The 23489-nt window shown below is 36.9% G+C and overlaps 2 protein-coding genes and 1 non-coding gene across 5 annotated transcripts in view; 2 read left to right on the top strand and 1 right to left on the bottom strand.

Annotated features, from left to right (window-relative positions):
* LOC145686738 (E3 ubiquitin-protein ligase MARCHF8) overlaps positions 1-509 on the bottom strand; it is a 40754-nt gene extending 40245 nt beyond the window's left edge. The window contains exon 1 of one of the 3 annotated variants that reach the window (XM_081760360.1): positions 239-509. The gene's annotated coding sequence lies outside the window, so the exon portion shown is untranslated. The other 2 variants (XM_081760362.1, XM_081760361.1) reach the window with 2 other exon arrangements.
* Positions 510-547: 38 nt separating this feature from the next.
* Positions 548-23489, top strand: part of Cds (CDP-diacylglycerol synthase) — a gene marked incomplete in the record, with an annotated part of 193108 nt that continues 170166 nt past the window's right edge. The window contains 2 exon segments of the mRNA XM_081760359.1: positions 548-1005; positions 5246-5379. Coding sequence (XP_081616485.1) covers positions 937-1005; positions 5246-5379 — 203 coding nt within the window.
* On the top strand, positions 6184-6256 carry TRNAQ-UUG (transfer RNA glutamine (anticodon UUG)). The gene has a single exon. It is a non-coding gene; the product is annotated as a tRNA-Gln (tRNA).

The following is a 23489-nucleotide window of genomic DNA, read 5'->3' as shown; positions in this document are numbered from 1 at the left end:
GGTAATAACGAACACTTGTCACTTACAAGCTTAAGCCTAATCAGGCTACCCAGAACAGATATAAATATGCTCACATTGTAACTACTGACACTTGGATCATTCCATTTTGCTCTACATTTAACACGGGATCGCATTTTCGATAACTTACAAAATTTAGGTTACCAGTACCGTTAAGAATACTGCAGGATCTAAGGTTATATACGACTACGGCTCATGGGGGTCCAGTTGCAGATCTTACCTTTTGTTTTTTTCCTGCTAGCAAGACCTCTCCGTCACAGGGTCATTACCTAAAAGAATGACGAGTTTCTATCACTACACTTAACACATTTATAAAATAACAAATAGCACCATAGACTAATTAACATGCTGAGCTTCGTTTATCACTAATGAGCTAAAAATTTTCTTTATAGTTATGGTTTCCACAAAAACAGCTATACTCCACAAAGGTTGCGCATTTTCACTCGGTGGGCGTGGTTCTTCTGTCGGCTGCGAATATTCTCCAATCAGCTGTTTCCGTTCGCTTGACAGTACTCTTGCGGCAACTGGTTGAACTAGTGCTTGAAGTGTTTTTGGTTTGTGTGTTGTATACGTATTAATTCAATTAATTTTCCAGTAGTGGAAATAAATATAAGAAGGTAATTAACTTCCGATTGTTAAATTTAATATTTAGATCGTAAAGCCGGTTATTACTTTTTTTTAAATATAAAAAAACGAGAGTATCTTGACAGCTTGGGAAAGTACCCATGATGCGAGTTTAGAGTACCAGAAGACACTGGTGAGAACTTGTCGCGAGTGCAATAAACATTCAGTGGTTTGTAATGAGTGCACAGAAAAATATTAAAATCGCTGAGTTGTGCTGTCTATAAACATATGTAGACGATTGGTAACTTGTAAAGTTGTGCTACATTAAAGTTTTCCTTTAGTGTGCATTCAAAAATGTCTGAGGTGCGCAAGAGAAGGAATGAAGCTGAAGATGACAAGGCTCGGGAAACCGAGAGTGATCAGGTAAGCATATTGTTGAGAGCAGATTTATATTAAATATTTGTAATATAGCCGTTAATTATGTGTAATATGTAGAAGATTGACATGCTTTTTGTTAATGTTAATATTAACAGCATAATAGGTTGGATATTTTAAACTGATGTGTTAGTACTAACGCATTTAGCCAATTGTTTACAAATAGTCTGGAGGTGTGTATATGATTGTTACATTGGCATTCGATGTTGTAAGATCAGTGTTTTATTTATGTGGATCTTAAGTATGCAAGTTATTCATAATGTTAATAAATTATGCATTTCTGGCATTATAGATATTATGTATTCGTGTATAATTATGCATATGAATATAAAATGTTTAAAAGTTCATTGTGCTTGATCCAAACTGTTTCATTTATAGTCAGCACAAAATGTATGAAACCTAAGTGAAAAACACACATCTAAAACAAATCCGTGCAGATAATGACGATTTCTTGACGTATCTTGTTGTATATTTTACAGATGTAAAGTATTCATTAAGTAGAGTAAACAAACACATCAATAATATGATGTATAGTTGACTGTTGAATAAGGGAATGATTGACATTTTTCCAAAATTAATTAGGAAACTTAGTGTCTAAGAGATATACAGTCTTCTAGACTACTAATGCTAATTCTGCAATAGATTTAGATATGAACCTTGGAGTGAAGTTGCTCTTAAAGCATTTATAGTCGGGCGAGTACTATGCTATTTTGTAAAATACTTTTGACTGTTATGTAACTGTTTTTCGGCATTTATTCAGATATGTGCATAATAATCGGAAAATTAGAGTAGTATGCAATTGTTGAAGTTAGACACACTCCCCTCCCCTCATTCTATAAGATTTTGAGTTGCAATAAATTAGTTTCTTGTTTCACATGAGCGAACTAGGACCGGGCGTAAATTACCAAAGGCAGTAACTAGCTATGTGTGGCGTACAATCTCCAAATGTTTTTAGTGTGGAGGTTACATTTAGCAGGTAAGGTTCTGTTGTAATGTGACACCTGTTCAGTTGGTGACACGTTTCTAAGTGAAAATAATTGTTTCTTAAACATACAGTTTGATTCTAATTGAGTTTCTAAGGCTGATGTTGCCGGATTTTTTTTTTAAAAATGCCTATTGCCTTAAGGAAGGTAAAACAGAGCTGGAGAAAACCTTAGGAATTTTAGTATCAGTATTGGAGGGATTTCTTTTTACTTGTGTGCGAAGATGTTCTGTTAAGAAGTTTCGACTAAGGGAGAATGGCTCCCGTAATTTTGCTTCAGTAGCAGCGAAAGTTTGCTATGTTTTATTAAACTTCTCCAGAAGGCAGGAGGAATCGTGTGTTATGGTGAAAGCATTAGTGTTCATGGCGAAGATTTGACTTTTATTTATTTATTTATTTATAAATATGCCGTTTTGTTAACGCTTTGTAAAGGCGGTTAATAAATGTATAAAGGATATCCGTATCGTAGTGAGATCAACTAAAGGTAAACTTTTATCAATCTGACGGAATTCTCTTCGAAAAGCTGATCAAATTAAAATTCTATCAATTAAGTACTATGGGTATTTACGTATTGTTTCAAATAACTCTACTATTCATAATTATTATTAATACTGATATTATTGTGTTTTTAATTTGAAGTTCTACGTTCCTTGATATTAGTTTCCTTGCTGTATCTTTATCAATGAAGTGTGTTGAGATGTTTTAAAAGTTATGAAAAATACCTATTTACTCGCGACACTTAGTTTATCAGGGATTCACAAAGGTACCAAAGGCCTCTATTCTTGATTACAAGAGGAAAGTACTTACAACATTCTGCAAACTAGAAGTCACTTTTTAAAATATATTTTTGTTTACATCTACAAGTGACATATTTTTGTGTTCTATTAGCGGAAGTAGCAGACTTGTTGTACTTACGTATCCTTTTCAAACCCAGTGTCATAAGTACGTATTTTTCTTAAAGTTTAGAAGCATTTCACCAAACTTCGTTGATGAAGTTATCAAGGAAACGAATTATTTATTGAATGAAAAATTTTCAAATTGGGAACACAATGAGTATTAATAATTATAATTAATATATAGTTATTTGCAACAATACCTAAATATCCGTAGCAATTGATTTTAAAACAGAATTTTAATTTGATTCACTTTTCTAAGAAAACACCGACATACGGCCTTTTAAGTAGATCAAAAAAAAAAAAAATCTCAGCACTCCGGTGGTGAAGACAACAGCAAGGGAACTAAAATTGAACGAAAAGCATGCAAATAGAAAGATAATAAGGTTAGTGTTAGGTATTATAGATAAAATTTTTTTCTTTTGCTTACAGTATTTAATTAGGGCATTAGATGTTGATGCTATAAGCTAAGAAGTACTTTTATGTTCTGAAAATTGCAATATCATTATCAACGTATAGTGAATGAAGTTATGACTTAAGAGTATCAATTGGCCATGTCAGGTCGCATTGTTATGTCCGGTATGCTAAAGGAAATGGATGATTAATGATAATGAATGACTATAAAATGATTGGCGTCATGATTGATATTCCAGTAGCCAACTTGTGATCTATCTTCTTTTCTTGGTAATTAATGAGATGGCTCTTTTAGTTTAGCCACATTTACATCTTAACACTGATTGTTCATGTTTAAAAGTCGTGTTAGGTTAAATATTGGTCCGTTGTTTCTCCAGTAATTTTCGAGTTGCTGTGTGATCATTGACCAATTTGTGAAGGAGTTAGTTGAAAAGTTGAATGGCTGGATAAGTAAACAAGTTTGTGAAAATAATGTAATTATTTCTTTTTACTCCTGCTATGTATAACATTTTTGTAAGACTGGAATAATTATCCCATATTTTTAACCAAGGACTAACCAGCTAGTGATAATGTGTGTACTGCGTGAAAAGAAAAGGTCACTCTTAACTAGCAGGCTCAATATTGGACTTACGAAAAAGGTGGTCAAATGCTATAAATGAAGTATTGTACTGCATGATTCAGAGACTTGGATATTACGGAAGTTAGAGAAGAAATTTTTTAGAGAGCTTCGAAATGTTGTGTTCGGTGAAGATGGAGAAGAGGAAATGGACAGAGAGGGCGACAAACGAAAATGTTTTAAAACGGATAGGAGAGAAGAGGATACTTGTAGCCAACATCTGTCGTAAGAAGGTCAATTGGATTGGACATATCTTGTGAATAAATTGTTTTCTTCATACTGCCATAGAATCAAAGGTGGAAGGAGAACGAGGAATAGGAAGAACACAACTGAGCGATGATTTGAGAAATAAGGAAATATTTTGATTTAAAAGAGGAAGCTGAAAATCGGAAAACATGGAAGAAACATTTCCAGGAAATTAAATCTAAAATTGAAAAAAAAAAAATTCATTAGTCTCAGGACCTGCTGAAAGGCAGAATACTTAATAATATTGAATGGAGATCAACGATATAACAGACAGCGTTGTAAAGTTGACTATACCAGCTCTACACTTTTGATACGCCTATATTTGAAACTGTCAAACTTATGGGTGCGCCGTGGCTCAGTGGTAGAGCACTTACTTCAGGTGCGAGGGGTCCCTGGTTCGATCCGGGATCATTTGAATTTGTGGTGGACGACATCGTGTCCGTGGGATTGTCCCACATTGTCATTCCACTAAATATTTCATTGTCATCTTCTTCCATTAATTATCCATATCCTTTAGCCTAAAGTGGTTGGGCCTATCTGTGTGCAACACAGGCCTGAAACCAGTCCAAAAATGTGGGAGGGAGGCAGATCCAACCATATTATAGTTCATTTGCAAGTCTACTGTGAAAATTTTATGGGGATGGCTCACCGTACCTCCTTGTGGATACGGGCGTAAGGCTGTTACTTACTGTTGTGTTCCAAACCACAACCGGGGCTTGAATCCATCATACAGCTTCAACCTTCACAATATAAGCCGTTCTGACCATTCTATCTCGCCTCTGAGAGAACTGAGTCACATGACCTCGGTGGTTTTCTTAATTCTCACTCATTCGATAGTTGAAAGCGCACAAGTTCTTAGCTTTTGTTATTTCAATAATCGTCTCTACTTCAAACAGTTTTTTTCAAATAACTCTAAAGTTACCAAGTGAATTTCTGTAATGGCCTGTCAAATACAATTTTGATCTTATTTCTTTTTCCAGTAGTGCAAGTTGTAATATAATAATAATCATAAACCGAATTGTATTCTTATAGTAGTATAATTTTATTTACTTATTTGTTTATGTGTATATTTTTCAGAAAGATGAGTTTGATTCTGAAGACGACAAGTGCCCCGAAGATAAATATGTTGAGGAAATAGCGAAATCAATTCCACAGGGTACTGACAAAACTCCAGAGGTTTTGGATTCTGCTTTAAAGGGATTGTCTGCAAGGTAAGATTGATGATTCGTATATCTTAGGCTTTCTATGAAGTATTTATGGTGGTTTTTTAATGGTTTTTTAATTATTATTTGCTTCTGAGTGACCATGCAAATGAAAAATGGCAGAAGTATTTAACTGAAACTTCAATAAGTTTGCCCTTTTCGTGAGTCCTTCAGTTTTATTAACTGGTTACGACGTTTGTGCTGGGTTTGATTCCCAATGAAGGCTCAAAATATTCAGTTTTAACTCAGGCAATTGGTAAGTTACTTATATTGAAAGATAGAGATCTCCGTCTGAACACCCAAAAATGAGGATTGTGTGGACGGATGTACTGTCCATGAACAAATAAGTTAAATCCGGTCGGTCGCAATCCTTGAAGAACTTTGAAACACATGAATTTTATAGGGTCTTTTAGAAACAGCACCACCCTATATTGTATTTCTGATTTGAACTTAAATATTGACAGAGAAAACTTTACATAAGCTAGGAATAAAAATAATACAAATGATGTGAGATATACACGAACCTTTACGGTACGCTTTGCAGGAGATACTTCGACTTGAAATGTTTGTTCACTTACTATGTTTGTGATCACTTCAGCAATTTCAAGTATCTGTGTGTTTTTAGTCAATTTTGAGATGTCACCAGATATATACATTGGGGATCGAGGGGAGCCACACATTTTTTTAAAAAATCAAATGATCACCAAATAATTTCTGGAATATAACAGTTGTTTTATCAGCAATACGGGCAGTTGAGTTATCTTGCTAAAACTTTCAATAGACACATTCTATAGAACAATGAACTGTTGAGTGGCCCACGTAGCGTAGTTGCTAACGCTCTTGCCTTTGATGCGAGCGGTCCCGGGTTCGATTCCCGGTGGGGGCACTCAGTCGAAAAAAAATATAAAAGCTCTTTCAGGCCAGTCATCGGGAGTGAGAGTTTCCTTTGTTTTCCCCATTCACAGTAGACAAATGCCGTGATGATGCCTAATATACTGATTCGAGGCTGCTTTCTTCTTAGTCCACTTGTTTCTTCTTCCCCAGCTAGTGTGATTCCCGAGTACGTCATCCCTCATATTTGACTAACATGGCCTAGATGGTATATGCATAAAAACCTAATTTCTAATCCTAATCCCAGGAACAATTGATTAAGATTACTATGAACATCACAGTTATAGTAAGTTAGCTTCGTAAAATGAAAAATTCTTTCAGTTTAACATCCCATGATTATACCCTTTAGGCTAAAGAAGACGATGATTAAAGCAAGTAAATGATGATGGAAGAGTTGGTGGAATGAGAAGTGGGAGGAAACGATAGTACTCCAGAAAACCCTCGAACACAGTGTTATCCACCACAAACGTACTTGTCCGAGGATCGAACTAGAGACCCCATGCATCAGAGGTAGGCGCTCTGCCACTGAGCCACCGTGCCCCCAACTAGGTTCATATTTTGTGCATACTTCTATATATGAAAATTATAAATTACTTACTTAAGTGGATTAAATTGATTTTTCTGACGATATTTCGGCTGCCAAACTGCAGCATTCTGACACTCAATGTACAGATGTTTGTTTATACTAATAACAGAGGTAGCCATTTTTAAATCGGAGCTTTCTCTCCTAGTCAGGTTCACTACTCTCAAGAAAGTTCACACTCATCCGAACTCGGGAGGGTTTATAATCTTCAGTTAAGCTAAAGCTCACTAATCTTATTAAACTCGGGCCCGCTAACTTCAGTGGGGCCACGCTCACTAACCTCAACGGGGCTCGGGCTCGCTTACCTCAGTGGGGCCACGCTCACTAACTTCAGCGGGGCTCGGGCTCGCTTACCTCAGTGGGGCCACGCTCACTAACTTCAGCGGGGCTCGGGCTCGCTTACCTCAGTGGGGCCACGCTCACTAACTTCTGCGGGGCTCGGGCTCGCTTACCTCAGTGGGGCCACGCTCACTAACTTCAGCGGGGCTCGGGCTCGCTAATCTAAGTGGGGCCGGGTCCACTAACCTTAGCAGGGCTCGGGCTCACTAACCTCAATGGGGCCGTGCTCACTATAACCTCAGCGGTTGTCGGGCTCGCTAACCTCAATGTGGCCAGGCTCGTTAACCCTAATGGGTATTGGCACACAACTCTCAATAGGGCTTGCAGATCGGGCTGTGGTTTGCTCATGCTCTCCTTATTTTGCGAGCCTCCACTTACAAGGCTCATGCGTAACAGATTGACTGCCATGAGCATCATATGTGGTGCTCACCTTATTTTTCTGTGGGGCCATGTGCACCATATATGATGCTCATTGTTACAAATTACTGTGAGACCATGAGCATGACATATGGTGCTCGGCTCCCATTGGTACATTTGGGGAAAAGCAAGATACCGCGACAAAAATGTGACATGGCTATCCATAATTGAGCCAAAGGTAAGAAGAAATTTATGGTCTCCTGGGAGCAGTACCCTCAAATCACCTTGGCAGTCAACCTGTTAATAAATGAGCTGGGTCCCCGAGTTTGAACATTTCTGCATCAGCCACAGGAACATTTAACTGAAACTCTTTCACACTTTAGTTAAATTTGAATACAAGATGCGCCTGAATAATAAATATATGTTCGTCTTTGGAAAAGACATCATTGTTGGAATATACAGAAGCGTAAACTGATGGGTCAGAGCAACATCATTTCACAGGCTACGACTGTTTATAACAGATATCAGTATTGCCAACAGATTATATTATAGTGACATAAATATACAGTAAGAAAAAAAATGAAAATGGCCACCTAGCTGTCTTTGAAATCTTTGCACTCTTATCTACAGTTGTAATTAAATTAAACGAACGTGGATTTCCTTTGCTCAATTGAGTTCTTTACCTAGATCCAAAATATTAGGATTTTCTACGAACAGTTGCCAGAATACGACCTTCGAAAGCAAAGTGGGTGGCCAAGATTTTTTGAAGACTGTACATGCTTATCTCTTGGGTTGCGCCCTTTTTTTAAAATACCCTGCATCTCTTTTACCGTTTCATATTTCTTTAATATCAGAAACAAGTTTTAGATGTAGAAAAAATTAAATCTTTCAGTTTTACGTCCCCCGGATATGCCGGCTAGGTTGAATAGAACGGCGATAATGAGAAATGAATGCAATGGTGGAATGAGTAAAGTGGGAGGAAACAGGGGAACCCCGAGAAAATCCACACACGAGAGATGAACGTTCTGCCAGTAAGCCACTGCGGACCCCCATTTAAATGTAGAGCAGAGGCATGTATTACACACGCAGATGAACCATAAAGGTGATTCCTCAAGTTCTATTTTGAGTCAAAGTGGTGGTAACGATTTCGTCCATATTTAATTAATTAATGTGCCATTGATGAGCACCTAGCTGCAATAAATAGAATAGTTAGAAGAACTTCCAAGTATTAGTTGAAGTAAAATAGAATCTGATATGGGAAGGAAGTAGAACGTGACAGTGTTACTAATCAAAGGTTCACCTTGTAAGCTTTGATATTTTATAAGTACATTCTATCAAGAAAGTACCGGGAATTGTACATTTATAAATCCCAATGAAAGGGAGCGTCGAAATTCTTGCCGCTACGTTAGCATAACTGCCCTCAGTCTCTATGCTCACGCGGAGTTTGAGCGCCATCTGTCAGTTCATCACAAGTGTGTGTGGACGATTTTTACAATGGATAAAACTGTCAAACAAAGAATTGTCTGAAATTTTGTATTGCAAGTGGAATTACGTGTGACGAATGCCAAAGCACTAAAAGTATTACATAAGGCTTACGGTGAATCTACTTTATCAAAAGCACGTGCGTATGAGTGGTTCAGTGCATTCAAAAGCAGTCTAGAGGTGGTGGAAGATTTGCCTCGCTCTGGTCGACCGTCAACAACTTCAACTAAACTTAACATTGCTGAAGTAAAGAAAATGGTGACTGAAAATCGTTGTTTAAGGTTGAGAGAAACTGAAGTTTGTGTGTCATACGAATCAATTCGTACCATTTTACGGAGTTGTTTGGGCATGAAATGTGTTGCCACTCAACTAGTGCCGAAAGACCTGAATTTTCTGCAAAAGCTCAATCGTGTAAGGGTTGCTGAAGACATGCTAGAACGAGTCCATTCCGACCCCACGTTTATAAAACGCATTGTAAGTGGTGATGAAGCATGGGTGTACGAGTTTGAGATGCAAACCTGTCAGCAAGCTTCGGAATGGCGCCTTCCAACTGAGCCGAAACCGAAAAAAGCAAGCCAAAGTCAATCAAAAGTGAAGGTGATGTTGAGAGTTTTTTTTTCTTTTTCGACTATCGCGGTGTTGTGCACTCGGAATTCTTACCAGAAGGTGGGACAATAAATAAACAATATTATCTAAGCGTTATGCGGCGTTTGAGAGCGCAAATTGGCCGAAAACAACCAGATTTGTGGAAAGAAAACTCATAACTCAGTAATTTTACACCACGATAACGCATCGTCTGACAAAGCTATCATAGTAAACGAATTTCTGGTCTAAAACTCAACAAATCTTCTCGAACAACCACCGTATTTCCGTGATCTGGCTCCGGCTGACTTTTTCACTTTTTTCAGAACTCAAATTACCACTTTGAGGCATCCATTTTCAGTCGATAGAAGACGTCAAGGAGAATTCGCGGCGGGTACTGAAGTCGATTCGGGAAAATGCGTTTCAAAAATATTTTGATGATTATTCGTTGATAAAGTGTATTATTTCAGAAGGGGTCTACTTTGAAGGCGATACATAAATTTCAATGAATAATGCATATTTTGTATTTTACTGACCAATTCCCGGTACTTTCTTGACAGAATGTAAATAGCCATACTATTTCGACGGATGTCTAGCATTTTGATCAGCGATGGTGAAGAAACTTCCGGTGTAGTTACATCGCATCTTGCAGTATAAGCTTAAAATTTCTTGATTATTATTAATAGAAGCTATAGGGTGCGTATTATGTAAGAATAGTAGACTCGCCTTTGTACCGTGGGAGTTTTCTTGTCTTTACACTAGTAATATCAATATTTCGATCTGCAAGGTGATCTTGTTCGCGATCAGTTCCATTTCTTTCACTGAAAACCTAATTATTTCCCCATGCGTTAGTTTGACTTCTCGAACTGTGTGGTAAAGAAGAACGAGACAGCGAAGTGTTAAAATAATAATAATTACATTATAGTTTAACAATCACCTAGTTTGATTCATATCTGTCCACTAACAAGTTGAATAGAACGGCAGTTCATAGTTGGATAATTGATCCTGGGTTATTTTCATTCTTAAACAGTGATATATATTAAACATACTTTGGAGTCCCCTTTTTCTTTTATGGGACAATACAATGAATCACACCAACAGATGGAGAAGTTAGTTTCCAGCAAGGTAGACAGAACTGATCGCGAACAAGATCAAAAATTACTTAGTGCAGTGTTTCTCAACCGCTGTGTCGCGAGATTTTTAGTGTCTTCTGATATCTTCCGCAAATTAATTATCTTTAAAAGAAGATAAAATTTTATCACCAATGGACTTGATGTCACACTTGTCTTCTAAGTTTAAAGCTGGAAAGTTTGCTTGTCATGCTGTGCAGCGCTGTAAGATTTGTATCTCATAGTCGTTCCATAATAATAATAATAATAATAATGTATTATATGTATTTTATGTGTTTGCTTTTTGATCTAGGAAAAAAGACACATGTAGAGGTATCGCGAAAGTTTGAAACGTTCTTTGGTGTGCCCCAAAGGAAAAAAGGTTGAGAAACGCTGACTTAGTGCATAAGCAATAAAAAACCCGTGTTACAAAGGAGAGTCCATTGTTTCTAAACGTCTTGAGCTAACAGTCCGATGCGTAAAGCATATTTATCACCTTGCATAAATAAATAAATACAAAGGACATTAGGAAAGTTTTGCAATAGAACAGAACAGAACATCACAGGAGTTTTAAGTTAGCGCGTGTTTAGACATGTCCAAACCTGTACTGTAGAAGCTCTAGTCATTTTCTCAGTGTCAGTTGATTTTCAGCTGTGTTAGTGAAAATAAAAAAAAATAAATAAAAAAAAGTTGGAGAGGTCATCGTGGTCAAATACTCAATACCGGGCAATTTTGCACGTGGTTTAAGTGTTGATCGGCATTCAGAAGAAATTACTTCTGTGCTTGGAGAAGATTGTCCTCATCGTACAACGATATTTAGGTGGTACTGAGAGCTGGGTCATTCCATGTGAAATCAACAAATTAAACAGATTTCTGACCCGACCATCTTAGATTTGTACCAAATTTTAGTATTTCGTAGGCATGGTCGAGATATGGAATTGTGCAAAGTTGTAGCTTCCTGTGTGGCGAGGTTTCTGAATTATGGGGGCTCAAAAATACGAAAAATCGTCCATACACGAAACCTTCGGACAACACTGCTGTTGATCTAATTGGCGTAGAGAGCCAATTTTTGTTTCGTTTGAAAGAGCATAAAATAAGCTTTCCAACGATATATCGCATGCCTAATTTTGGAAGAATATCTATTTAAGGTCACCCAGTGTGACCTTTTGACCTTGAACTTTTGAGGATGCATATGTTCGATTTTTCTAAAACTTGCACATAATTTACACACAAGCTTACTCTATAAGGTAACGGAAATAGAAGTTGGGACAGTAATGGGAACTTTCAATAAAATTGTATTTTTTTAGTAACAATATGTTTGTACCAGACAGAGTTTTAATGTGTAAAGCAGTTTGCAACACTGTAGCATTGCACAACAGCATGATAGATTGCCCAGTCATCTGCTACAGAAAGGTTTGGAAGATTGAGAGGTGTGGATACGTTAGTTGAGGAATGTGTTGATAGGGGACTGAGTCCACGCGTTCAAATGTACGATTGAGGTGTTTATGTGCTGGTGCTGACTTTGTACTTGAAAACAGAAGCTTGACTGTGGTGTCTGTTAAGTCAGTGTTCCAATGGTCAGTCTTATTTAACGAATTATTATATCAGAATAATGTCATCGTCAAGATTCAAGATGACAGTTTGCTGCAATGCATTTAATATAGAAGGTCATGGGAATGTCAAAAGAAATTTGAGAAACATGTTGCCGTGGATGATTTCAAAGTGTTCATCGCTAAAAGATGGATTTAAAATTTGTGATTCCTGTAGTAAGAATCTAGCAACACCTTGTGATGCGAGTGCGACTCCTGTAATAACAGTGTGTGTGATGATTAGCAGCACCGATGCTGGAAATAGTGATATTGAGCAGTGCGTTAGAATCTCCGAACCGCAGCCCCAAGGATCACAAAATTATTAGACATTTCTACAGAGTATGGGAAGCAAAATGCAGCAGAAAGTGAAATTATAATGAAAGAAAAAATTCGAACAGCGGATAGAAGTGTGCAAGTAAAATTGCTAACTGTACTTCCAAAGAGTTGACCTGTCAGAAAACATCAGCAAGAATTTAACTGCACTAACTACATGGCTCGTAAAGCAAAAGAACTTATTCATCAACAATATTCATATCTTAAGGATCTGAAAGAAAAACTTCTTGATAAACAGTGCATTGTTCTTTCCGATTTTGCAGAAAATTATTCGTTCGTTTTCCTAGAAGCGTCACAAGGTTTCCACTGGAATAACGGTCAAGCAACTATTTTGCTTATACTCCAGAAATCCCCACACGTCTACAGTTTTAACTGACAATGTGATCGTCGGATATGATTGTCTCAAACATGATACAATTTTAGGGCACCTATTGCAGAAAATACTTATTACCTTTCTGAGATATAAATTCGGTTCTGAAGATTGAACAAAATTATTCTATTTCTCCGATGGAGCAGCAGCTCATTACAAAAATCACAGGAACTTCATCAATATTAGATACATTATAGCGATTTTTCCGTACCTGTTGAATGTTTTTTTTGCCGCTGGACATTTAAAAAGTATGTGTGATGGACTCGGGAAACTTAAAAGAGACTTGCAAGAGCAAATTTGAAAAGACCTTATAGTGACCAGATAATAACACCAAAACAATTATATGATTGGGCAAGGCAAAATATAAAACTTATGGCCTTAAAATATCACTAATAAGGAATAAGAAGCGGAAGCGTCACTCCTGTGGCTTTCGTGGTACGTTATTTTTTATAAAAACAAAATATTTTCCAGCTTGCACACAATAGCTGTCGTTTATTATTATTATTATTATTATTATTATTATTATTATTATTATTATTATTATTATTATTACATTAAATGCAGTGTTGCAAACTGCTTTATACATTAAAACTCGGTCTGGTATAAACAAATGTTACTAAAAAAAAACAATCTGAGATGGTCAGGTTGTGGGCTTTGTTGGTTTCACAGGGAATGACCCAGCTTTAAAAAGGAAATCTGAGCCTTGAGGACGGTCCAAAGTCAGGTCAGCCATTTTCATCTGTGACTGAACAAAACATTACTGCAGTAAAGAAAATTGAGACAGATAGACGGGTTACATGCCATCAAATAGAGGGATGCTTGGGCATTAATGCTCCAGCAGTTCGTGCAATTTACCACGATCATCTTCGAGTTAGAAAGCTTTGTACCCTTTGGGTACCACATGACTTGCAGATGGCACACCGTGTTTCATGGTGACGTGAAATGTTGAAAACAAAATTAAAATGGAAAATCTTCCTCTGTGAACAGTATTGTGATATGTAACGACACTTGGCTCTGTTACTATGACGTCCCGACCACGACCAAGGCTCAAAATGAAGTGTGGGTGTTCGAAGATGAGGAGACCCTCCCCCCTCCATGGCTGTTTGAAAGTCCACATCAGTGAAGAAGAGAATAGTGGCGGTATTTTTTAGTGTGCAAGGACTTGTCGAGCGAGTTGGCTTAGAAATACAGGAAACAGTCACAAGAAAGTGGTATACCTAGGAATGTCTGCCTAATGTTTTTACAGCTCTCAAACAGTTGCGTCCAAACTCAAGGATGGACATATGGTTTCTTCACCACGATAACGCTCCTGCACGAAGTTCAAAAGTTTGCTCAAAGTATTTGGCGAGCACTGGACTAAACCTTTTAGAGTACACTCCGTACAGTCCAGATCTCGCTCCCTGTGACTTTGTGCTGTTCCTCCATGTGACGACCAGACTCAAAGGAAGACTTTTTACAAGTGATGCCCTACTAAGGCATTGGGACGATAAATGTGCCCAGATCTCTGTCGAAAGATGGCAGAATTTCTTCGACGACTGGTTTCAAAGAATGGGAAAATGTGTAATGTGTGGTTCAAAGTACTTTGAAAAAGTATAAGAAATAAGGTAGTATTGCAAAACTTCGCTAGTGTTTGTATGTTCACATCTCATCTCAAACTGTTCAACCGTTTCCCTGTAACGCGATCACAAACGTGCAACGTTGCTATAAATGTGAAGAAAGAAATTATAGAATGTGGTTTTTCTTCTTCCCTTGAAACGGAAAACAGGGAGAAACGTGTTCCCCTAGTTTTAATGATGAATTTGTATACCAGGTGTCATCTTTATAACTTGACAGGATCATGAGACACTGTATTTTTGGCTGAAATTTTGAACCTCATCTACTTCTATTAAGATGTGCCCTTTAGTCAAAGTAGTTCAAACAAAATACCAGTTCAAGGTGGGTACTAAGTATCTTTCAGAGTTCATTTCAAACTGTTCAATCATGATGAAAATATAAAGACCGAAGCTATGGTGATTGCAACGAAGCAGTTGGTGTAAAATGTGCCGTACGTGCCATGTTGTGGAAAATCAACACCCGGGGCAGGAGTATACGACGGCGGTCCCGCACATGTCAGTGAGATTGATAGACCAGCCGCGAAGCGAGGCCATGGTTGACGCGAAGCGTGAGAAAAGTTTCAAAAGTAAACACTGCTTTCCCTTGATTTCGAGCACTTTTTATTTCTTTTCTCCTCCATTTTATATGTGTACACATGCATTTTCCTAACATGCGTAACATTATAGGACCACTTCCTAAAGGATGTAAATAGACGGGTGGAGTACTTTTAGCAAGTGTCTAGGGACGCAAAAAGTATAAATTTGGCCCTGGACAAATATAATATTAGATTAAAAAATACTGCTGTTGATCTAAAATATTCCAAGTAAATTTTCCTCTCTTTTTTTCTTTACTTCTTTTCGTTTCTTTTTTCCTCCAGAATTTTGCGCCCTCTTGCTTCGGCGCCCGAGGCCATTGCCCCGCTACCCCTACGGCATGGCACTGAAAATGTAGGAGTAGGAGGGAAAAATAGACCGGGTAACTAATTCTTGATACCTGGTGTTAAGTACTAGTGAGGACTTGAATTGTGGACGTAGCATAAAAGAAAGAATAGGGTTGAGAAAATGGGCATTTAGGAAGAAAATCCTATTTTGTCTATTCTCGAATAAAGAGTTTAGACTCATAAAATGCTTCGTGTGGGGAATTATATTTTATAGGGCAGACAATGAACGTTGTGCAGAAGCGATGTATTAAAAAAAAAAAAAAAAAAAAAACGGAGGCTTTCAAAAAGTGGGTGTGAAGAAGAAGTGAGAGGGTTAACTGGATCGAACGGAAAAACGAATGAGAAGGTGTTAAAAATAGTGGGGAGGAAAAGAACAATTTTAGATCTAATTGAAAAGAGGAAGATAAACTGGTTGGGATCTAGGCTGAGAAGGAAACTGTATCATGTGTGTTATGCTAAAGGATATGATGGCAGAGGAAAGAGGGAGGGGCAAAATAGGTTTCAGTTGATTGACGGTATTAAAACAAAATCGAAGAGGTAAATACGAAGAGGTTAGCTTGAGACCGTGGTGCACGGAAGCTTCTCATATGCGGCAAGTGGCTTGCCAACAATTGCAGAATACCTATGATGATGGTATTCTCCAATAGAAGATCGTAGTACATTGGTATTAATCAGTATTATATCAGCTGATGATGAAAGATGTGATTTCTTGAAATTTATATACGAAATTTTTAAGCTGTAAAATACGGCCTTGCCTTGCGGAATTCATTTTTTCTCAACCTATTCGTCAGAAATGATTTCATAAATTCAAACAGTTTGATATAAATTTTCGGAAAAACTAGTATGTAGCAAGAAATATTTGGGGAGATAGGGTATTGGAGGAGGAATTAATCCCCAAGCTACTCCCTAAAATCATCACTAACTGTGAGATTAGTGAAAAAAGACCAGGGTTGGATTCCGGGCGGAAGATCATGTGGTTCGGATCCCACAATAGGTTGTAGGTCCACATCTCACATAGTCTCGCTGCTGAAAGGGATGCTAAACTCAAAGTGAAATCAAAATCAAGAATAGTAAAAACCGTCCTTAGTAAACGCGACAGTGAGGTACAGATAGCAAGAACTCCGTCAAAGTTTTTCGAGATGCATTGTCCTTTCCGCTTGCTAGTGGTTGGTATATGGGGTCCCGGGCTCAGTTCTCAATGGAAGAGGATTAAAAAATTTTTAATGTTACAATTATTCACTCCTGTTTAATCACCCTTCTCCTTTAGCCTAAAGGGTATTGCCATTGCACTTTAAACTAGAAGTTTCATCTCATTTCTGTCGAGATTCATATCAACCTGAACCAGGAGGTCTTATCACAAAGCAAACCATTTGGCGTAGCAGTCCATTTTGAGAGCCTAATGCTGCTTAAGCGCCATCCGCTAGCGACAGGTTGAACTACGTCCTGCCTAACGATGACTCCCTGTTTCTACTAGTGGTGGGCACAAAAACCTGTTTTTCGGTTTTTAGAAAAAACGGTTTCGGTTTTTCACCGAAACCGGTTTCGGTTTTCTTCAAAACTGGTTCGGTTTTCTCCGAAACCGGTTATCGGTTTTCTCCAAAACCGGTTTGGTTTTTCACCTGATCCGGTTTCGGTTTTCTTCAAAACCCATTCCGTTTTTTTTTTCAAAATTTGTTCCATTTCTGACCAGAATGGTGTTTCGTTGTTCTCCGGAAACCGAATCCATTTCCACAGAAATAGTTTTGTGTTATTTCGAAAAGTTTTCATCGAAACCAGTTTCGGTGAAAATCGAACCGGTTTTGGAGGAAAACCGAACCGGTTTTGGAGAAAACCGAAATGTCGGGTTTTCGGGTTTCGGTTTTTATAGAAACCGGTTTTGCCCATCCCTAGTTTCTACACCTAGTAGCCGTCACGTCTTACTTTCACGTGACTCCCCAGTTTGCCTCACGACGCTGGGTAGACACCGAAAATTAGAAAGTACCGACCGGTAATCGAACCCGGGAGCACGCAGACATGAGTCCAACGCTCAATTCTCTAGACTATGATGTCCCTCTAGGTGTTATTTACCATTGCTCTTTAATGTATAACTAGCTGAACCTGCGCTCTCTACACAGTGCATCATTCACATATGAGCATGAATCTCCTTGTCATATTCCTCCCTACATCTGTACATGTCCCTTTACAGACACAACTGAAAGACATCTTGATAAAAATCGGCAAGGGGTACCATAAAGGGGAGGTTTTTCGATTATTTTTTTCAATATCTCTCACCGTTTGCAAGATTTGAACCTACTTCCAGTTGGAGTTTCTAATTCATGTATGATCAGTGTTTTCTTTCTTATTGCATGCAGTATGTAATAAGCAGATACTTTATTCACACAATTAATTATTGTGTCAGTGATATATATATGGTGTTCATTGCACAAAACATTCTAAACAATAAAGATTCATCTTAAACTGGAGAAATGGTTATCCTTCGTTTTTCATTATATTTGGCCACGAAACAAACACCTGGAGATATACAACCCTGTATACAACTATGTGGTATTGGAATGTATAACTCGTATGATATGATGCTTTTAAAAAAAAAATCAACACTTCCAGTGTACCGCAAAAAATGTAATAAAGAAATAACGGCCATATTTTTAAATATTTAATTAGAACTGGACAATCTACAAAAAATTGGAATTGATTAGTGAAAACGGCACGCTTCTAGCACTTGTAGTTTTCGAGATCTCATTGTTGAAAGGATTGGAGACAAACATATAAACCTAACATTTTTAATATATAAATGCTTAATCATGAAAAATGAAAGATAAGATAATGTTGAATGGCCTTAATCATTTGCTCAAATACACGACTACATATTCTTAATTGGAGATTATGTAAGATCAGTGTCATTGAATACAAAAGATGTAAATGAAATCGAGCTAAATACGATAAAATTGAGTAATCGTAGAAAGCGGTTAACTATCCTCATTATTTAAGATGATGATAGAACTGTGCAATATCAGGTGTCGAAAATCGATGTCGATAAAATACGCAGCGGCGGCTGGTACTATATGTTGCATGGTTGTGCAACCGGATATTTTTTTTAATACTAAAATATTTTTAAGTATTAAAGTAGTGTATGGTTGTGCAACCGGATATTTTTTTTAATACTAAAATATTTTTAAGTATTAAAGTAGTGTATCAGTAAAAAATAAACCTTTGCTCTTGAGCGTAAAACAGTATTGATGCATTTCTTTAAAAAATCAATTAAAAACTGAAAGAAACAGAGTGATTTACATTTCCAGTTGCAGCGAGCGTTGCCACTGGAAACAGTAACATTGAGCATATGGCAGCAAGCTCCTATCTCTTTAACATGAGGAAGTGGATTTTTTCTTGCGTCGCTCCTATCTTCCCGTATTGCCCGCTTGCAGTTGCACCTTCTTCCGCAACTGGTATATAGTCAGCTTCTGTAATAGTTACGAATTTCTCCGCTTGGCAGCACTTGACTCAATTAATAGGGTGAGAGAAATAAGACGCTTGGAAGAAATACACAAAGCACAAAATCGCAAAGAACAAATACAGGTTGCTGGTAGCAGGGACGAATCCAGGCTGAAAGTTTGAGGTCGTTCGTTCGAAGTCAGTAGATTTTATTTAACATTTATAATACAAAGGTGAAAATTCTTGGGATAAGTTTTATTTTTAAAATAAAAAAATATCCTATTCTGGGGGGGGGGGAGGTCGAGTCTCGAAGAAGAAAATGTCTTACTACTGGTCTAATTCCTAGCTGTGTCTTTCGTGCACGTGATCCCGTGTTCGATTTCCGGCGGAGAGCAAAAAAATTAATCTCAAATCATTCACTTTCAATAATCATCTGTCTTCTTTAGCCTAATTTGCTGAAATGTTAAACTATTTTTTTTTTTTTTTTTTAATTTTCGAAGGAAAAATTCTTAGATTTCATGCTTCTTTATAGTAGAACAGCAGACAAAAATACGTGGTTTCTAAAAATGGAGTTTTTGTTCCTTATATTCATACAAAGAAATGCTAACAAAATGCATATTGCCGGAGGAGAGAGGTGTTTCTGTACCCTAAAGAAAACAAAGCGGAAAATATTTGAGGTAGCGATGCTTTCTATTCAAAAAAAACTTGGCGAGCATCATTTCAGATTTCAATGAAGTCATAGAAAAATTTGAAACTCGAAAAGAACGAAGAAAGACCTATTTTAAAATAATGCATAGTTTATATAATTAATTAATTTTGTTTAACTGCATGCATGACTATATGCAATTTTCTAGCTTTGTTTTCTTTTTGGGTTAACACCATCATTCATGGCTTACAGCACATGGTATATATTCGATTTATTTCTTGTTCAATAACATGAGTGTAGAAGTTTTGTATATAAATAGTGTATAAATGTACTGTACAGGGTGTCTATCGGTCACGAATGTCACGAAAAAGTCACGAAATCAGAAAACGGTCATGAAAGTCACGAAATTTAGCTTTTGGGTCACGATTATTTTTTTAACTGTACAGATCTAAGTACAGATGGAAAAGTTTTGTTGTATAAAACGTCAAAGTTCACTACCAAAAATGTCGATCGTCAGCTTTAGACGCTACCAAATCGTAAGCAAAGTACGTTTCTATCGCATGGATGAAAATTCGGCCTAATTCGCACTCAAATTCGCTCTTGAAAATATTAGGAAATTTTACGATTTGGTAAGAAAAGGTCAAGAAAAAGTCACGAAATTTCATTTTGGAATTTTAGTAGACACCGTGGTGTACATTGATAGTGGTTTGAAAAAAAGTGAATATCTTATATATTAAATCAATATTAGAGAAATATTTTAATCAATAAATATACAAATAGAGCTTAAAAGACTTTCCTCTTCATATTTACTGAATATTTTTTGGATAAGACTCAATGCTGGGGGAGGGGAACATTTGCGCGTACCTACATAACTTTGATATTGCAACATTGCAACCGGTGCTTGTACAGACCACAAACCGCTACTGAAGATACGTAAACTTGATCCACATATTAAAATATTTAATATCAACATATCGAAAAATATTTAAAAGTTGTATGTGGAATTTGTTGTATGTTAAAAAAAAAAAAAAAAAAAGTCAAACAAATGTTATTAAAGTAGAAGTGTTGGAAACACTGATAAATTGATACGGTTTACGTCAGAATTCAGGGAAAATTGAAACTGGTCGGACCTTTTGACCAAGAGTTGTTAAAGTTATAAAAATGGTGTATAATATTCATCCGATGATAACTAATTAGTGTGATTTCTGGAAATAACATAGAGTTAAACATCTAAAATTGGGTGAGTTTGTTCCATGATTTTGCTATTCTGAGTTAATTATATCTTTAGAATCTGTTATAGACCGTTATTCAATTAATTTGACAACTGTAATCTGAAGGTTAAATTGCTTAACAGTCAACTTGTAAATTCAGCTTTTGTCTTAAAATTTAATATATATATATATTTCAAAATTTCGATATTTCATGAGCCTAAAATTAATATTAGAAATTGTTATAATTATTAATACTTGAAATTTCATGAATTATAGTTTGAGCTCTTGGGGTAGTTGACTACTGGAACCATTATTGAATGTTCCATTTTTTGAAAGTTGTTGTACCTATTTCTTGTTCAATTCGAAAATAATAATTATTTACATTAAATTCAGAAACTTGTTATTCTACCTAATTGATTATGGATATTTGAACACTCGTTACTATTTTTGGTACGTGGAATTGAGAAGTTGAAATTAACTAACTTAATACCGTCTATGCAGATTAATCGCGTAAATTAAAAGTTGAGTGCTTATACATGCTTATATACCTTATTTAAATGTTTTAATGCTGATTACTCTCTACTATAATTTATGGGGGTGACGTGTTGTGACCCTGACCAGTGACGATGCGATATTACTATTTCAATTCTTTATCTTTTTTATAAAACGCACGTTACACATGATTTTCCCTGAATTCTCTCCTGCCAAAAAGTTGCATTTGTTGAAAATTAAAATTTTGTCTATGGTTGTAGTTATTTGATATGTTTGAAATTGTGAATGGTAGGATAATTTAAGTAGGGAGTATCAGTGTGGAACTACGACTCACCATATTAGATTTATAGGTTTTGACTGGAAATATTACTAATCAAAAGCGATTCATTTTGGCATAAGTTGTATCTTATAACTTATTATATTATCTAAATTGTAAGAATGCAGGTTAACCGAGATTATCCGATTAGGCAGCAATTGCATTTAAATTCTTTCCCAAATGGCGATGGAGGGATAGTGGAACCTTATAATCCCCTTGATTGGGATTTATCATTTCTTGAAAATAGAGGAAATGTTTCCGTAAACGCTACCTTGCATAGCACAAACCCATTTTTATCTTCAACTTCGTATCAAGAAATACGAAGAGAAAGACATTCGTCCTTGACTGATAATGCCAATAGATTACGTGTCGTTGATAACCATTTGGTTGGTCAAGGTCAGTTACCTGTGCAAACAGGTGTTCAGGGCGAATACTCAAACCCGTTCTTCGATACTCACGAAGAAAAAGTAAGCAAAGGTGCTTTTGTTCTACCAGCTGGTTGTGCTGGTTTAACTTTACGTACAAGTCTTTCAAATGTGACTCAGTCAGCTGCAAATGTTAGCTTTTTAGAAGCAATAAAAAGTATTCCGCAGTGTGATGGTTCACGTTATGAAGAATTATTTAAATTTTTGAAGGCAATATATTATATTAAATCCACTGAGTTATATCCCGACGAGGCCTTATATTTTTCTGCTCTATCTCGGACTTCGGGTAAGTTGCATTCGAAGTTGATAAGCGAGTTTTCAATTACAAACGATTGGTTGGTTATTGGTGTTCATATACTTAATGACATGGTTTCGGTGCTGGGTAAACGAGAATTACGAAATAAGTTTATTGATCGGCTACAATATCCTAATGAAAGTGCTTCTGAATATATTAGGGAAATACGCCTTTGTTATGAGTTGCTGGAGGGTAAATGTGCAATGGATAATATAGCTATTCTTCGGCAAGTTTATTATGGTTTAAATCCGCAACTTAGGTACGATCTATTTCGCGATAAAGAACCGGAAAGTTGGCAAACATTATTTATATTGATTAATCAATATAAAAATAAATCGATAAAATATTCAAATATCAGATACTTGATTATCGGAAAATGCACTAGTGTTCAAAACAAAATTAAGGATGAAAGTAAGTTTCACGTGCTGTGTCACTCCTAGGCGGCATAGATTGGTGATACTTGATCATACATACAAAGTAATGCTACAACATGATATAGAGAACGACAGAAAGAAACACACGAATGGAGAGAACAATAACTTATGCAGAGGCAATAACTTATACTAAAAGCACTTCGACTCATGATACCTCCCCTGACATTATATATTGCATCTTAGTGTTTCTACTTCAGTAAAAAAAATCCTTAAAAGGGTCTGTGATCACCACGGACAGCGATGCATGCTGTGCAATGTGCTCCCACGCTGCTTATAAAATTGGTAATGAGTTAATATACGAAGTTCGATTACTCCACCAGAACTATTGACAACAGGTGATTGGTCCTTAATGCATCTGGACATGTCGCAAGACGTCTCCCCATACGTGCTCGGTGGGATTCAGGTCGGGGGAACGGGCAGACCAGTTCATTCGCCGAATTCCTTCTCATATCAAGAGCTCCGCCACCTGCGTTGCTCGGTGCGGTCGCTCATTATCATCCATAAAGAAGTCGAGGCCGACTGCACCTCTTTAAAGATGCACGTGAATAATTAGTGCATTGACATACCGTTAGCCCGTAAGTGTACGACGTTTTGACATTGGGAGGTCAGTATGGCTATGTAATATTATGCCTTCTACACAAGAACACCTTTGCCACCAAAACGGTCATGTTCGACAATGCTCCTGGGTTCATTGCGTGTTTCC

This window comes from Thermobia domestica, chromosome 5, assembly GCF_964235325.1.
Source record: "Thermobia domestica chromosome 5, izTheDome1.hap1.1, whole genome shotgun sequence".
Lineage (NCBI taxonomy): Eukaryota > Metazoa > Arthropoda > Insecta > Zygentoma > Lepismatidae > Thermobia > Thermobia domestica.
Note: the sequence above shows the minus strand (reverse complement) of the source record. Positions and strands in the feature narration are given on the sequence as shown.